This window comes from Protopterus annectens, chromosome 2.part0, assembly GCF_019279795.1.
Source record: "Protopterus annectens isolate FY-2018-M chromosome 2.part0, PAN1.0, whole genome shotgun sequence".
Taxonomy (NCBI): Eukaryota; Metazoa; Chordata; order Ceratodontiformes; family Protopteridae; genus Protopterus; species Protopterus annectens.
In genome coordinates this window covers 606,154,542-606,170,900 of record NC_056728.1, presented here as the reverse complement: position 1 = coordinate 606,170,900, position 16,359 = coordinate 606,154,542, and the positions used below count along the sequence as shown (strand labels likewise).

At 37.1% G+C, this 16,359-nt stretch overlaps 1 protein-coding gene across 1 annotated transcript in view; it reads left to right on the top strand.

The window, feature by feature from the left end:
* LOC122792759 (phospholipid-transporting ATPase ABCA1-like) overlaps positions 1 to 16,359 on the top strand; it is a 2,266,772-nt gene that overhangs the window by 1,417,671 nt on the left and 832,742 nt on the right. Inside the window, exon 28 of the mRNA XM_044060333.1 lies at positions 6,138 to 6,265. Coding sequence (XP_043916268.1) covers positions 6,138 to 6,265 — 128 coding nt within the window. The remainder of the gene's footprint in view (positions 1 to 6,137; positions 6,266 to 16,359) is intronic.

Sequence of the window (16,359 nt, the reverse complement as noted above, 5' to 3'; positions counted from 1 at the left end):
CATGCAAATCTCTATCTCACCTACACCCCCACTAAGGTGACCACCCTGAAAAGCTTCTCTAAGGCCGACTTTCGGCTCCTAAAAGCAGAGGTGGCTAACTTCTCGGCACCCATGCCAATGGAAAATAGCTGCATGACTGCCAGATCATACATCAATGCACTGTATGAGCATGTACACAAATGCATGGACCTTGCCATATGAAATAGAACTAAGATGCTCTCCTCCAAAAAAGGAGGCCAATCTGGTGGTCCCCAGCCATCAATGAACTCTACAACAGAAGTAAGAAACTGTTGCAGAACAAAATAGTCACAAGACTGGAAAACCTCCCTTATCAGTCTCATCAAAAAGCTGAGATCCCTTATCAAATCCTGTAAAACCAGCTATGAAGGCAGAATTGCAGCTGACACCAAAAACAACCACAAAGCCTTCTATAGCTATATCAAAAACCTCAAAGGCAATACCCAGATTTGATCTGAGTTACTGCACAATGGCACCTCCTATACTGAGCCAACAGATATAGCCAACATACTGGCTGACAGATTCAGTGCCAACTTTATCCCCCCAGGGACCCTATCACAATACCAGATGAAAGCCTGATACCCACCATTTCTGTGGCATAGATAAAAGCTGCATTGTCCAAAGCCAAGAATGCAGCATCCATGAGACCTGATAATATCCCTGGCTGCATCCTACATGAGCTACAAAATGAACTGGAACCACATCTGTGTGCCCTGTTCAATCACAACCTTACCTCAGGCTATGTCCCTAATGAATGGTGCACTGCTACAGTTATCCTGATCCATAAAGGGGGAGCAACTACAGACCCTGGGAACTATCTCCCCTTCAGCCTGACAAGCCTGGTATGCAAAGCTATGGAGTGCAGCATCATGGACCTGCTTAACAAAGATGTAGGCAATCTCAAAACACTTGACCCCACACAGTTTGGCTTTGTCAAGGGGAAATCCTGCCTGCTGAACATGGTTTACTTCTTTGAAGCAGTCACCAAGGCTGTGGATAAGGGTAAGGCTGTGCATACAGCCTACCTTGACCTGGCCAAGGCCTTTAGTACCATTCCCCACTCAGGTATCATTGATAAATTCACCAAACTAGGCATCAGTCCTTACATCACTAGGAGGGTTGCAAATTGGCTCACAGACAGGACCCACAGAGTGAAAGTTGTGGATCTAAGTTAGACTGTCAATCAGTCATGAGTGGATTCCCATAGGCCTCAGTCCTGGGCCCTCTCCCATTTGGCATATACTCCTCAGAAGTCCAAGCCAACACAGAAGGACTCTGGCTGACCAAGTTCACCAATGACTGCAGTCATTATCAACTCCCCAAGTGATGCAGACATCCTACAAAAGGACTTCTCTGAGACCAATGACTGGTGTTAGAACCATGGCCTGAAGCTTAATGTCAAAAAATGTGTTAATCCCCTTTGGAAAAAACTCAGTTCCCATGAATTACCACATTGATGGGAGTCTCTGAAACCAATGACTGGTGTCAGAACCATGGCCTGAAGCTTAATGCCAAAAAATGTGTTATCATCCCCTTTAGTAAAAACTCAGTTCCCATGAATTACCACATTGATGGGAGCCCACTGAACAAAAAAGGGGCCATAAGAGATCTGGGGACTCAGGTCGACAGCCCCCTCACCTTCAACCACCACATTGCCACTGTGGTCAGAAAGTCCTTCTATGTGGCACATCTTATAACCAAAAGTTTCACATCCAGGAAGAAAGAGGTCATCATCCCTCTATACTCATCCCTCATTACACAAGTCATTGAATATAATGCCCCATTTAGCATGGACCTGACCAGAAACCTACAACAGCTGGAAAGTCCACAAAAGTAGCTCACAAAAAGAATCCTAGGCCTTAAACACATGTCCTACATGGACAGACTCAAGAAACTTCAGCTGTTCTCAGTCTATTATCGTCTACTTAGAGGTGATCTCTGCTTGACTTACAAAGCCATGTCTGACCCAGCCCTACTTGAAATGCTACACCTAAACAAATCCCAATCCCCCCATGCTCCAAAGATCACAACCTCATTATCATAATTAACAGAACATGCTGGAGGGACAGGTTCATCTCCCAAAGACTGCCCATACTGTGGAATAAGCTTCCCATTCATGTCAAGCACAGCACCTCACTGGCCCTCTTCAAGAGAAATCTTGACGAGTGGATGGGTAACAGAAAGTTCACTCCAGGCATCATTCCACTTGCGCTACTGGATACGGGCACTGTGAACTAACATCAGGAGTCATGGTAGCTGGGCAATTTTTTTGGGGGGATAGACTTGTAAAGGCTCCAGGGCCATTAGCCTAGTACACACCTATAAACCTATGATGAAGACTAACTATAAGGAAGGCATATTTCTGTGGATTAGTACATTTTTCAACTATCCTTCTGTCTTCTGAAGCAAGAATGTTGTGATTGGGCTAGCAGGTCTAATCCTTCTCCTATTTCCCAATATAAATGAGGTTAGCTAATAAACCATCTTCTTGTGCCTGTTTGCACTTATTGCTTGCAGTCAAGTTTTTCACAGGTAATAAGATGAGTTAAAATTTCCACAGAGTCAAGCCTCACAGACTCTGCATTTCTGTGTGCCAAGAGTTGAAATGATATGTAATCCTCTAAACTGAGAGTTTTATTGCATTGAAATCCAGTAACTCCATCATATTCTGGGTAAGCTGATAGTTATCAACAGTGTTTTCAAGAAAGCCTAATCTAAAATGCAGAATAATCAAGTTAGTAACTATATATAAATTAATTTGTTTAAACCCTTATTGAAATGTGCTTGCCATATTTAATTTTGAGAATTTCTGTTTTATTTAAATATAGTGCACTTTTATGTTTTTATTTAGGTTCATAGGTAGGTATTGGCCCTAAGGCCTATATAAGCCTATCCAAAAAGGTACCCTGGCTTTTGCCACCCAAGAAAATTATTTTCCTGTGCCCCTGTCGAGTAGATCCACAGAAGTGATCCCTGGCGGTCAATTTCCTATCTCCCATCCAATCATCACATTTTTTCTTGAAGCATGCTAATGAGGAGCTTTGTTTGATATAGATAGGTAGTTTGTTCCGGAGTATGGGAAGTCTCAGGGACAGGAATCTATCCCTCCAGCATGTTCTGTTTATTGTGTTAACAAGGTTTAGGTCCCTAGAGCATGTAGCTCAGAGGGACTTGGATTTCTTTAAGTGGTGCATGTCCAACAACTCTGGGTTTGACATTGCTTTGTATGTTAGGCAGAGATCACCTCTGAGTAGGCGATATGCGTCAGAGTAAAGCTGGAGCTTTTTGAGACGGTCTGTGTAGGGCATCTGTTTGAGGCCGGTAATCCTCTTTGTGAGGTATTTCTGTTGCCTTTCTAGTTGTTATAGATGTCTTGTGAGGCACATATCAAAAGGGGCGTTGTACTCTATAATGGGTCTAATGAGTGTTGAGTAGAGGGGAACAATGACCTCTTTTTTCCTGGATGAGAAACCTTTTGTGATGAGGTGTGCCACATAGAAGGATTCCTGACTACTGTGGCAATGTGATTATCAAAGGAGAGACTACTGTCCACCTGTGTCCCAAGGTCTCATATTACACTATCAGTGTTAAGTAGACTACCGCCTATGTGGTAGTTCATGGGTACACAGTTTTTACCGAAAGGGATAACAATGCACTTTTTGGCATTGAGCTTGAGGCCATGACTTTGACACCAGGCATCTGTCTCATTGAGGCCCTTTTGAAGGATGTCCACATTGTTAGGATTTTCGATTATGGCTCCTAGTTTGCAGTCATCTGCGAACGTTGTTAGCCAAAGACCTTCTGTGTCAGCATGTACTTCTGAGAAGTAGATACTAAACAGGAGAGTACCTAGGATTGAACCCTGTGGTACTCCACTTGCCACTGGTCTGAAGTTGGATTTGGGGTCTGCTGCTTTGACAGTGTGGATTCTGTCAGTGAGCCAGTTGGCAACCCATCTTGTTGATGGGGATGGTGTCGAAAGCCTTGGCGAGATCTAGATAGGCTGTGTGAACCACCTTACCATCATCTACGGCTTTACTTAATAAAGTCTTAAACAGATGAAAGTTAATGACAGTAAAGTTGCCATAGTGTTTTCCTGATGTTTTTGTCACATTTGATTTAAATTTTCTACTACATAAGTTGTCTGTTAGGCCTTATAAACAAATTCACTCCTAATTTAACACCCTTGTCCTTTACAGATAGGGGTAACATGTAAATGTTCTGCCTGGCTCTGGGTTATTCATACTTAAATTACAATGGCTAAACTTCATGTGACTGTAAGGTTGGGCTTCTAAAAATCCTCACGGATCACTAGTCTAGTTAGGAACTGTGAAATTATAAGAACTTTGCCTTCTGGTGGAATGGCTTCCACACTGCCTGAAAATAACCTTGGAATACATGAACAGCAAACTTTAGAAACCGTGTGCCAAATTTATGACAGCATTTTTTATACTGTCTCAGTTTTGATAGCTTTCAGCAAATTATACATTCTAAGGTTGCCAAGGTTAAGGATGCTATTAATAACATCAGAAGTTTTGTCAGATATATAAAAGATTTCAGCAATAATTGTGTTTAATTTATAACTGTACACTAAACAGGTTCAAGTAATGCCAGTGAATATTCTAGTCACACTGATAATAGTAGGGGTTTGCTCTACTAATAGTGATGGTATGTTGCCCGCTGAAACTTGAAATATTCTGAACTATGTCTAGGTTGATATGTTATCATGGGATGCGATACAGAAGATTATGATCGGATCTCTTATTAAAATTGGATTATTATGTGCTCAAGGCATGGATGCCAGAAGATTGAGAAGTGAATCTGTTGTCATCCATGTTGAGAACACATAATAAGAATTATGATCAGAGAGCAGATTATACTTCTTTTGTGGCACCCTTTATCTGCCCCATGTACTATCAGTTCTATCAAAAAAGAGAAGGTGTAGGAGTACAAACTGTTTTACCAGCTTCAAAAGCAGGTGAAGTGCTTAGCATGTGCTGTTAAAAACATGCCAGGATATATCTTAGCTTTATTTCTTAAGAATTCTGGATAAATACAAAAATCACGGGGGGGGGGGTTCAAAAGATCTAAATCACTTGCAGCTTTTAAATATTGCTTTAATTCACTTAAAATGTTATTAAAATAACAGGGGTTACACCAGCAATTGTTTTCACACTAAAATGAAAAATGAACATTCAAAAATCTAGCATTATTTACTCACTATTATCCTCAGTCATTTATCAGAAAATAAAAACAAAGAAAAAAATTAAAAGGAGTAGAGCAAACATCAGGGACAATTGAGAGGTACAATAGGCGGAACTGAAGTACTCCTCTAGCAGAGGGTAGAAGAGCTTTTGCAAGCTGTTAAGACCCATTGTTCTGCCACACTTTGTTTACAGGTGTGGCAGAGTGAAGTTCTGACAGTTTTTAAAAGCTGTTTTACTTTCTGCTTCTATGCTTGTCTGCTGATCTGCACTGGCTACTGTTAGTCCTTAGCATGAGTGCTGATCTTAACAGTGATTAGGGTGTTCTTAACAACTTTTGTTAAGCACCCTTAGCACAGTTAATATTGGGTCATGCCTTTAAGAAGCATTTAACACATTTATTTTTTTTCAGTTTCAGAGCATATTCACATCATTCCATGCAGTACACAATTTGCTCTTGGCAAAGTAACAAACAATATGAGAGAGTTTTCCTGGAGTTCTCCTCGAGGCAACCTATATCCGTAAGGGAAGTACAGCTCTGAGATACTCTAAATCCCAAAGGGCAAGAAAGCATAGCAAGGGCAGAAGCTTCTGAATATGAAGATAGGCTCATGCTTGAGTAACTTCCTATCATACAGTTTACAGTGGGCCATTACAGAGATATTTATTAGAAGAAGAAGTCATCTGTAATGTTATATAGTTTTATCTACAAGGGTAAAAAAGCTGGAGAAGGTGTCAGACTTATCTAAGTATGTCAGTTCCTTGGCTGTATTGAATCAGTTGTTAAGTGCTACTGAAATGACCATTGTTCAATCAGTTTCAGTTTCTGTCTTAATAAGTACAACAGTTGCAGACAGAACTGCCTTTATAGAAATGTCTGTTTTATGCCACAATAGTTGTCCTTTTTGCTTATAGGTTGTACTTCCTGCACTTTTCGTCTGTTTGGCTCTCATCTTCTCCATGATCATACCTCCATTCCTTGAGTATCCCAGTCTTGAGTTACAGCCATGGATGTATGGAGCATTCCAGACAACCTTCTTCAGGTGAGATAATCTGCTGATTTCATGGCCATGTATCTGTGGTAAGTAACTGGCACTGAATGCATATAACAACAATTTGAGTACAGAAAAGTGAATAACGAAGAACTTAAAACAGTTAAATTCTATATTTGCCTTGCATTTGCATTAACACATCAGAAAATGATTCTGTGTTATAAATCATTGTAGTCATAAGAATTGGAAGAGATATACACTTGTTTGTAAATAATATCCAAACAACACTTGAAATGTTAACTTTTCCTGTTTAGTGGTTTTATCACCATTTTTGTCTCATCAGATGTTGCTTCATGATGCAATTCTCTCCTCATTGTTATGCAGTTACATGAAAATGTCTACATGTGTGAAGACTTGCATTAACTCACCACATACAGCAAACAATACTGTATTACCTCCTCATTTTGATTTTTGGTCAAAGAAACACTGTTATGGACACATGCAACTAACTGTGTATAAAATAAATGTTCTAGATGATCCTTATAGCATTCGCCAAAATATGTCTGTTTTATTTCTGTCAACTCCCTCACACACACACACACACACACACACACACACACACACACACACACACACACACACACACACACACACACACACACACACATGCATGCACGCATGCACACACATGCACGCACACATGTACATGCACACACACACACACACACACACACACACACACACACACACACACACACACACACACACACACGCACACACACACACACACGCACACACATGCACACACACAGACGCACACACACACACACACACACACACACACACACACACACACACACACACACACACACATGTATAGTCTAACAGAAATTTGTCTTTAAGTTTTAGGTTTTATTTTTGACATTGCCAGTGATGGCAGTCATGGCCAATTTGCTGGGATATGATGTTATCTTTTACAGTGAACAGCAAATATTTTCTTCAAGAAATTTCTCAGTAGGATGTTTAGAATGTTTGTTGATGCCAACATGGCTTCAGATGCCAACATGAACAGCATCTCATCTTCTTCATCCAGAATATAATTAGAAGTAAGAAAAGGCACACATTTATGATCATTGAGAGATGAACATTAGGAAGCTTTGCAAGAACCCCTACTACTGAAGTACATTTATCATAATGAAATATTAATTAGAAAATGCCACAGCCATATGATAAATGTGAGTGCTGACAATACAGTTAATGTCACATAACCTACATTTGCATGTCCTAGTGTGTAGTACTATGTGCAGCAAAATCTTTCAATTTCCGTAAAGGTGTGTTTCAAATGATCTGTTCTGTCTTTGTAACTGCTAGCTTAATTTGTAGATGCTTAGCTCTGTACACTCAGTCATGCCAATTTTATTTTTATGACACCAGTTTCTAAATTTATCCTAAAATGATCATAGCTGGAGTTTGTATTTTCTCTCTGTGTCTATGTGGGGATCCCCATACCTCCCAAAAATATGCTGGGTATTTTCTCCTCTGTCCTGAGAAATATGCTAACTTAGTACACTCAAAACTGAATGATGTCGCAGGCACAGAACAGACTCTGGGTGGTGCCTATCAGGGGAGGAGTTATGCAGACTGACCACATTATGCATCAGCTGTGGAGCACAGTATCCCTTAGATTGTACAACATGGATCACTGACTGCATGCTATGTCAGAGCTAGCCACTTGTTAATGCAAAATTTTACTTTAGGTGATCTGGTCACATTAACTAGTGCCACCAAAACTGGGTATTTGCAGTGATAACTGGACTGAGAACCTGGCCTGCTCTGACCTACATCAGGTAAACATGCTAACAGTGGAAGGAGTCCATGTGCCTCCATTAGCCAGTGTGTGCCCACCATAAAGCCTGTCAGCACTGGCTTAGTAAGCTTCTGGTCAGCTGGTATCCAGTACCGCAGCCTGAGCTAACTGGGAGAGCTCTGTTGTGTAAAATCTGGATGTAATAACCAATCAAACTGACAAAATGAACTAAGGACTGCTACACAGAATATAGGTTCACTGAGAGGATGCAGCCTGAAGTGGATGCCACGATGGTAAGGAGGACACTAGACATTCTGTGTATCCAGGAGACAACATGGAATGGAATTGCAGCAAAGCCTCCTAGTTTGGGATCCAGACTCTACTACTCTGGAAGGGACAGACTAGAAAGGGTGTGCAGACTGGGGTGAGTGAGACTCTTCTGAAGACAGTGATGGGTGTCATCAGAATCAGTGATAGACTTGTAGCAATGAGAGTGCAGTGCAAACCTTTTGCAGTATTCATAATCTCGGCCTATGCCTCATGGCAGGGTTGTAGTGATGAGGAAAAGACTGCATTCAGGCAGCTGCTGCAGGACCTACTTAATAATGCAATACAGCTTCTGAATGACATTGAAGCCTTTAAAGGCTGATGGTGTTACCACTTGTCTGCTAATGACATCAGGACTAAATGCAGTACTACATATTGTCACACTGCTGAGTGCAGGCAGCTTTGAACTCACAAGCTAATCTATTCCCTTACTTTTTTTATATTCATTTAGAAAATTATTGTTGTATGTTGGAACAATATATTCTAATCCTCCACTGACAAAATACACAGGCACTTTGCAAATCAACTTTATCATTAACTGAACATTTTTTAATACAATTTTGACTGATTTTTTAAGTATTTTATCTCTTTGATATATATACTGACAATTCAGCTGTTACATTCATAAAATAGTCATGTACATTTGCAACCTCTTTTTATAAACCAGCAGCCCATTTTCATGTACTAAGGCCTACATTTAAATACATTCTCCCCTCTTTTTCTGTTACACTTAGTACAATCCAAATATGGTTCCAGATTATCCATCTCTGTTCTTCATCATTAACTGCAGTTGTAACTACAACTGGCCTCCAGGACGAAGTCCTACAATATGTTTTCCATCTCTTTCCTATTCTTTTAATGTTAATAATCAGTACTCATGGAATTAAATCCAGACCAGTGCTTCAAGATCATTTTCTAATGATTAATTAACAGCACAAGTACTGAATGATACAAATGCTTGGCTTGTGATATGAAATAATTATTGACAATTATTCTTTTAATTTTCATATGTTTTAACTTTTAAACTCTCATGGCTCGATAAACTAGGCTGGTCTAGATTGCCTGTTATGATGCTTGTAATACAAATTTGTTTTATGTTTAACAAACACTGTTAAGGTAGATATACAGACCCTTCTTAATATAAATTTTTTTTCTTAGCAATACCTTAATTGAATTTGAGTCTACACTGTTTTCTAGTATTTTTCATATCTTTGTTTGCCTTTCCCAAGTTCCATTTGTTTTTACAAGTGATGAGTTTGCGTGTGTGTGTGTGTGTGTGTGTGTGTGTGTGTGTGTGTGTGTGTGTGTGTGGTATGGAAGAATTATTGTGGCAGGGCTAACCACACAGCAGTGTAAACCTTGGCTCTAGATGATTATCACTGTTGAAGTGACACCCCAGCACTATACAAAAATGTGAAAAATGGGGTTTTGGATGGATGGATGGATGGATGGATGGATGGAATATCACATATTTGCAATTCTGTGGAATATGTCTTCCACCCAAATTGTTATAGTTTTCGTAATTTTTTTCAGGGGGTGGATCAAAGTTTGCAATTTAGAAATCTGTAGCATCCCTCAGTATTGAATTCTTAGTAGTATTTGAACCCAATTTGCAGCCTTCATATCTTTTATACATTTTTTTGTTATTTTTTAAGTAATATATGGTTGTTTTAAATGTTTATTTTAAAGTAAGGTATATATATATATATATATATATATATATATATATATATATATATATATATATATATATATATATATATATATATATATCTATAGGGAAATTTACAGTACAATTATCATAATTGTCAAGTGATCTTCAGCATTGCAAATTGATTATGTGTATGATAACAGAGGCAGCTCCTAAATATTTTATTGCATGACTTAGTCCCCTGAAATTATCTATGGTATGAGCTCATTAATTCTCATTAGAGGTAATATGTAATTACCAACCATGGGGATGGGTAAGACCAATCTATAAGTTAATGGGATAGGTTATTCTGAGCTCAAAAAGAGACATTGGCTAGGCTTAAAATGGTCCGCAAGGGCAGCTAGCCTAGTACTTAACTATGAACCCATGAAATAACAAGAAAAGCATATATAGCTATCTATTTTAAGGAATCATAACTATTTGTGCACACTATTCACAGATGTCTATCCAGAATTTTGGATGTACTACAAAAACGTGCAAAAGTTCATATATGCATTATTATAGATTCCTATTAGTGTGATCTCTCCTCAGTAGCCTTAATATGTTCTGTAAGCAAACTATTAGCAACTCAAGGTGCATGCATGTAATCTTATAATGAATTATTAATTGAAAACATTGTGACTGAATATCTAGTGGTCCAGCCTTATAATCTCAGACTGATCGCTGCTAAACATTACAGAATGGATGACCTATGCATCATCAATTTGATTGGAGAATGCACTTCCTCCAGGAGGGTATTAATATACAGTTAATGGCCACTAAAAAATGAGTCTACCTATTCTTGGCAGCATATTAAGCTGCTAAGGAGCTCGGGCTGTTAAGAAGCTAAAAACCTCCATTATTTTACACACTCTTAGTAATACGTCTGCTGTTTAGTGACAGTAAAATTAAAAGAAACTGAAAAAAGGGTGTGTTTGTGTGTGTGTGTGTGTGTGTGTGTGTGTGTGTGTGTGTGTGTGTGTGTGTGTGTGTGTTTATGTCTGTATGTGTGAGTGCATGAGTGAATGAAAGTGAGAGTGAGATTGATTGAGCCATTATTTTATGCACACACGTATATATATATATATATATATATATATATATGTGTGTGTGTGTGTGTGTGTGTGTGTGTGTGTATAGACACAAATACACACACAGAGACACACAGTAGGGATTCTGTAAGGTAATAAAAGGGGTGTGGTTATGATCAGGGGAAGGGTTGGGGTAGCACACATTTGTAAGGAGTAACCTGATTAAATTTATAGCACATACTATTAACTTAAGACGTATAATGGCAGATAGTACTGAATGCAGGTTTTTAAAAGCATTGTTGTCTCAGTTTAAAGAAAAAAATGACTTATATGTATACCAACTTTCATTGTTAAGGAATGTGTACTAATTGCCCCTCAACCCATGTAATCTTTATTCTTGACCCGTTGATCTCTAGTTGTTAATCTAGGACCAATGATTTTGTGTAATGCTCTTGTCAAAATATGTGTCACTCATGGATTACAGAGATAAGGAGAACTGATATATAGAGCCATCATTTGCAAGCTACCATTGGTACTTTTATTTGTCTTATTTTGTTGTATTCTTTATTCAAATGTCTGGACTCACAATGCTATGTTCCAACCCCCCAACTCCAAAAAAAGTCAGAAAATGCAGGAGAACACTGAGTACTGAACATAAATATTCTTATTTAAACTTGATTTTGTGCATGATGGATAGCCTCTTTATACTCCCACTGATGTGAAGGTCAAGCTCCCAAACCCCGACTTTATTTATATGAACTCTAAGATCATCATACCTCAGAGGAAATGGAGTATTCCAAGACATGACAAATTTGGACTTGATATGTATAAACCCAGATTTTCTGTCATTCAGTCACCATGTTGTGTGACTCATCATTTCATGGGGTTGCATTTTGTAGTGCTCTTTGCTAAATAAAGAATTATACTTATTTTGTGTCTGATTTCCTGTCAGAAGAGCCAGGTCAGTTATTTCAGAATAATTCAGTTGTAGAAAAATCAAGACAGCAATTTAGTGTAATTGCTAGCCTAAATCTTGGCCTTTTTCTGAGGTTATGTAATTTATATGCTCAAACACTACTTTTGAGTATATTTTCCATTGATAACCACGGCTATTGAATAAATATTCTTCTTGGATGTATTGGGAATAATGATTTGATGCCAGTTTGCCTTACTTGTTCTTAAAACTGTATATTCTGTGTCATTTTGCAGTTTCCCAGTGAAATTCTGAGGCTTTCCTTGTAAGTAACACTAATATGTCCTTGTAACTAACATAAATATGTCCTTGTAAGTAACACTAATATGGTTAATAGTCATTGTGTTGACACTTGGTTGTCTTCCATTTTACATTTTGGTTATTGTGTTAACACTTGGTTGTCTTCCATTTTACATTTTGGTATTGATCATCATTGGTCATTGTAGCAAAGTGACCAGAGACCAGTGTACCAAGTTAGTTAACAACTAATTTGGTATAGATGCTAGGTATATGAAATGCTGTGGTTTTATGGGGGATGGTGTTGCACTATAGTTGCAATTATTTCATGTGTATTTGTGTATGGGGAGAAACTGTCTCCTTCAACACTGTGGTCTATTGTGCCAGACAAGAGCTTTTATCCCTGGTATATGTTTTCTATTTACATATGCAGATAAGAATGCTTGCATTATGTAATATAAAGATGGAATTCGTTGTGCAGCATGGAGTCTTAAAATCGCTTGAGAGTGTAACTGTTTAGTAACTTTCCTCGTCTAAATATTCGGTGTCCAACATGGGTCCTAAACCCTAAAATGCAAAAAAAGGGAGATGAAGGCAATAGTATGTCACTAGTAAACGTCAAATATTGCCCAAACAATCCCAAAAGGAAGCCTGCAACACAACTGGATACTAAGATGGATTTATTGGATCAATTCGAAGTAACACACCAACAGGAAATAACGCAAATATCCTAGTACGTTTTCGACAAAAGTCTTCATCAGAATCAAAACAACAAATTAAAGTTAATTACAAACATATATACCCTGTACAATTCATACTTTAATTATCAATCCATTTAAAAACAGCAAACAATTAGTGCAATAAACCCATAAAAGAAACAGACTAGTTTCTAAACCTGGTACTTAAAAGCACATATTTAAGATTAAAGTTAAACATGTGTGTAAAACCAAGACAGATACATAGTTATTACCATTAAAATTAAAATTAAAATTAAAATTGAAAAGCATATAATTCATCACAACAATGAATGAAACATTTAAAACAACCAATTAATCCAGCACAGGTTCCAAAATATATATATATGTATATGTGTGGGACAACACTATCATCTTGTGACTTTAGTGGGAATTACAATTGATTTCTCAAAGTTTAGCTGATCTCAATTTGAGAACTGGCTTAATAGATAAAAAATCATTTAAGCCCGAAGGTTTATTACATTCCTAAACCCTCCCAAATCCACTTTATACCAGTTACTTTTCCTCTTCCTCTCATTTTAGTGACTTCCTTTCTGAGAAATTCAATAAAACTTAAAAGGAGGGAAGAAAAAAATTAACGAAAGAAAGAAAGGAAGAAAGGAAGAAATAATTCTATGATTGAACTGCATACAGAGTACTGTGTCATCGTTAACCATAAGGTAGTGGACACTTGGAATGCTTTATTCAAGTGTAATGTAATAAAAACTGGAATTTCAAGGTGATTCAGTGGAAGCAAGTATACTATGAACCTTAAAATCAGCCAATAATTTTTCTGATGTGGCTATGCCCATCACCATTTATTTAGAAACACCTTCCAAGATAAAGTTCTCTGCATGATAAAACCATTATATCTCTCACATGTCCCTAATTTTCTGGGATGTCCTTATTTTAAGTCAAGTTTTACATTTGTCCCTCTTAGTCCCTCCTAAAATTGATGATGTTTGGAGAAAAGGTGGTGAATTGCTCTTAATAAATCCTGACAATAATAAGGATTATAAACTTCTTTTACTTCAGAAAATGTATATTAAATCACATTGTGTGTTTCTGTTAATCTCTTATGTTAATAGTGCAAATGCTGTAAAAGTGTCTCTGATTGTCCCTGGATATGTCCCTAATTCTGTTAAGATTTGTACTTGATTGGTTGAGAGCGGATAACTAAAGGGGAAAAAAAAACATATGGTGACTCTCAGAAAAAAAAGCCAAGAAAAACATTTAAAAGATGACAAACCCTGTTATTAAGAAATGAGATATAAAACATTTTGACTGTTTTTTACTTATCTCATATAACAAAAATAAAAGTGTCACTGAGTACAGTAACAAATGAAAAAAATCACTGTGGCATTAGAAACTTTTCAGTTCTAAAGCCCTAGCAGGGTAGTCGTGGTAATGACGGAAATAGCTCTACTTGAAGCACAGATTTTGACACTGCTCATGCAAACATTTTCACTGAGGTAGTCTAATAGTTAAATCTTTATGGCCAGAAGTTTGCACTGGGTTTAGATTAGACTTTATTTAAATTACTACACTCAAGTCATCTTTTACCTGCAATGGTATTATTACTTCCTGTATAGATCATCTTATTGCTTTTGAAAATATATAATACATTTTTTATATATATATATATATATATATATGTGTGTGTGTGTGTGTGTGTGCATATATGAAATGTAAATACACACACATATATACACAAAAAAAAATTAAATACTGTTTGAAAGGAGGGTCAGTTGCAAATATGTTAACTTTTTTTTTGAAAGGTTACATTTTTATATATTGTCAAGTTGTTATTCTAATAAAAGGGAATCTTTACTAAAAAGTAACGCATATCTGCAAAGTGCTCTGATTTTTTTCCTGCCTTTGGGTCAACATAAATAGTATGGTTCTACCAGTTCCACTATCAATTTATACACTCATGTTTTATATGTAGAGGATGTCATGAGGTGTTATCTCTTTCCTAGTGACCTGTTAGATCTTTATGTAGCACCCCTTGTACTGACTTCTATGTGTTTAGTGAGTTTTTCTGTACAACTTTGTAGCATTTGGTATAGTGGAAACTTTTCCACAAGCTTCAGTCAAAATGTACAAAACCAAACAAGATATTCTGGTTAACATTATATAAATCAATGAACAAGGACCAATATCCAGTTAGCAAACAAAATGATTAACCAAACTTTAACAAGATGCTGCTAAGAAGTGAAGGCATCTGAGCACAATTTAAATCTGTTAGCAGTTAAAACTCTGCAAAGTACTTCTCGAATTCATAGTAAACAATTAATGTAACTTAATTACACAGCATCAATGGACTTTAAAAGTGAATAAAGCAAAAATGTGAAATGTAGATGAACATATGGCAGTGTTCTCAGGTTGCCACTGATAAAGGGCAGTTGCACCCAACGGGCTTATCTGATTAACAGAAAGAAAGAAATAAAAATTAAAAAAAAAAAATCAATCACCACTTGAAATCTTTACTTTTACAGTTCCTAGAAAAACTTTAAAGTAAAATATGCGTATTGTATAGGGAAAATAAAAGAAAAGAAAAGTAATTACTTTCTCTGCATAGAATTCATTTCTGTGAGCATTCATGTATCAAACCAAGATTAGTTTCTGAGTCTGCAGGCTGATTAGCTCTGATAAAGGACTCTTATTTTGGTTTTAATTCTACAGTTATTTCACCAAAATGCTCCCAAGAAAACCAGTAGGAAAACATGGAAGACAGCTGCTTGAACCTCGAGATTTGTACTATTAGCAGAAAGAAAATCACAGAGAATCACAACCAAACCTTTTCCTAGTAGCTGCGTTAGCTATCATTTTTCTAATATTTACCCACAACATCATTCAGTATTAATTCTCTGATTTTTTATATGTATCCAAAGGTGTCGCAGCTGTATAGCTTATACTTCAGTGCTTCTTATACATTTTTATAACAACAAAGAAACATCAGAATGATCCCTCAGATTTGATATAATCAGAGGAATGATTAAATGTACATTTAATACTGGAATGATCCTCTTAAATGAGAGAAGTAGTGCAAATCATAAATGAATGGAATTAAATGAATTCCTTGTAAAGAAAATAACATTTTATTAACCATGGATACTGTCACCAAGTATTTGGTATTGTTTCCTTTTACTTAATTACCAGTATCTTTCAATATTTAAAATAAAACGTTTTCTCTAAACAATTAATGCCATCGTTTAAAGTTAAACATAGCAGGAGTCAAATATATAGCATGCACTGAAGAAATATCTGTCACGTATATTTGGATCTGCTGACAATTTTCAAATGACTCAAACACTGATGTTCACAAAGTTAACCAGAAAACGTT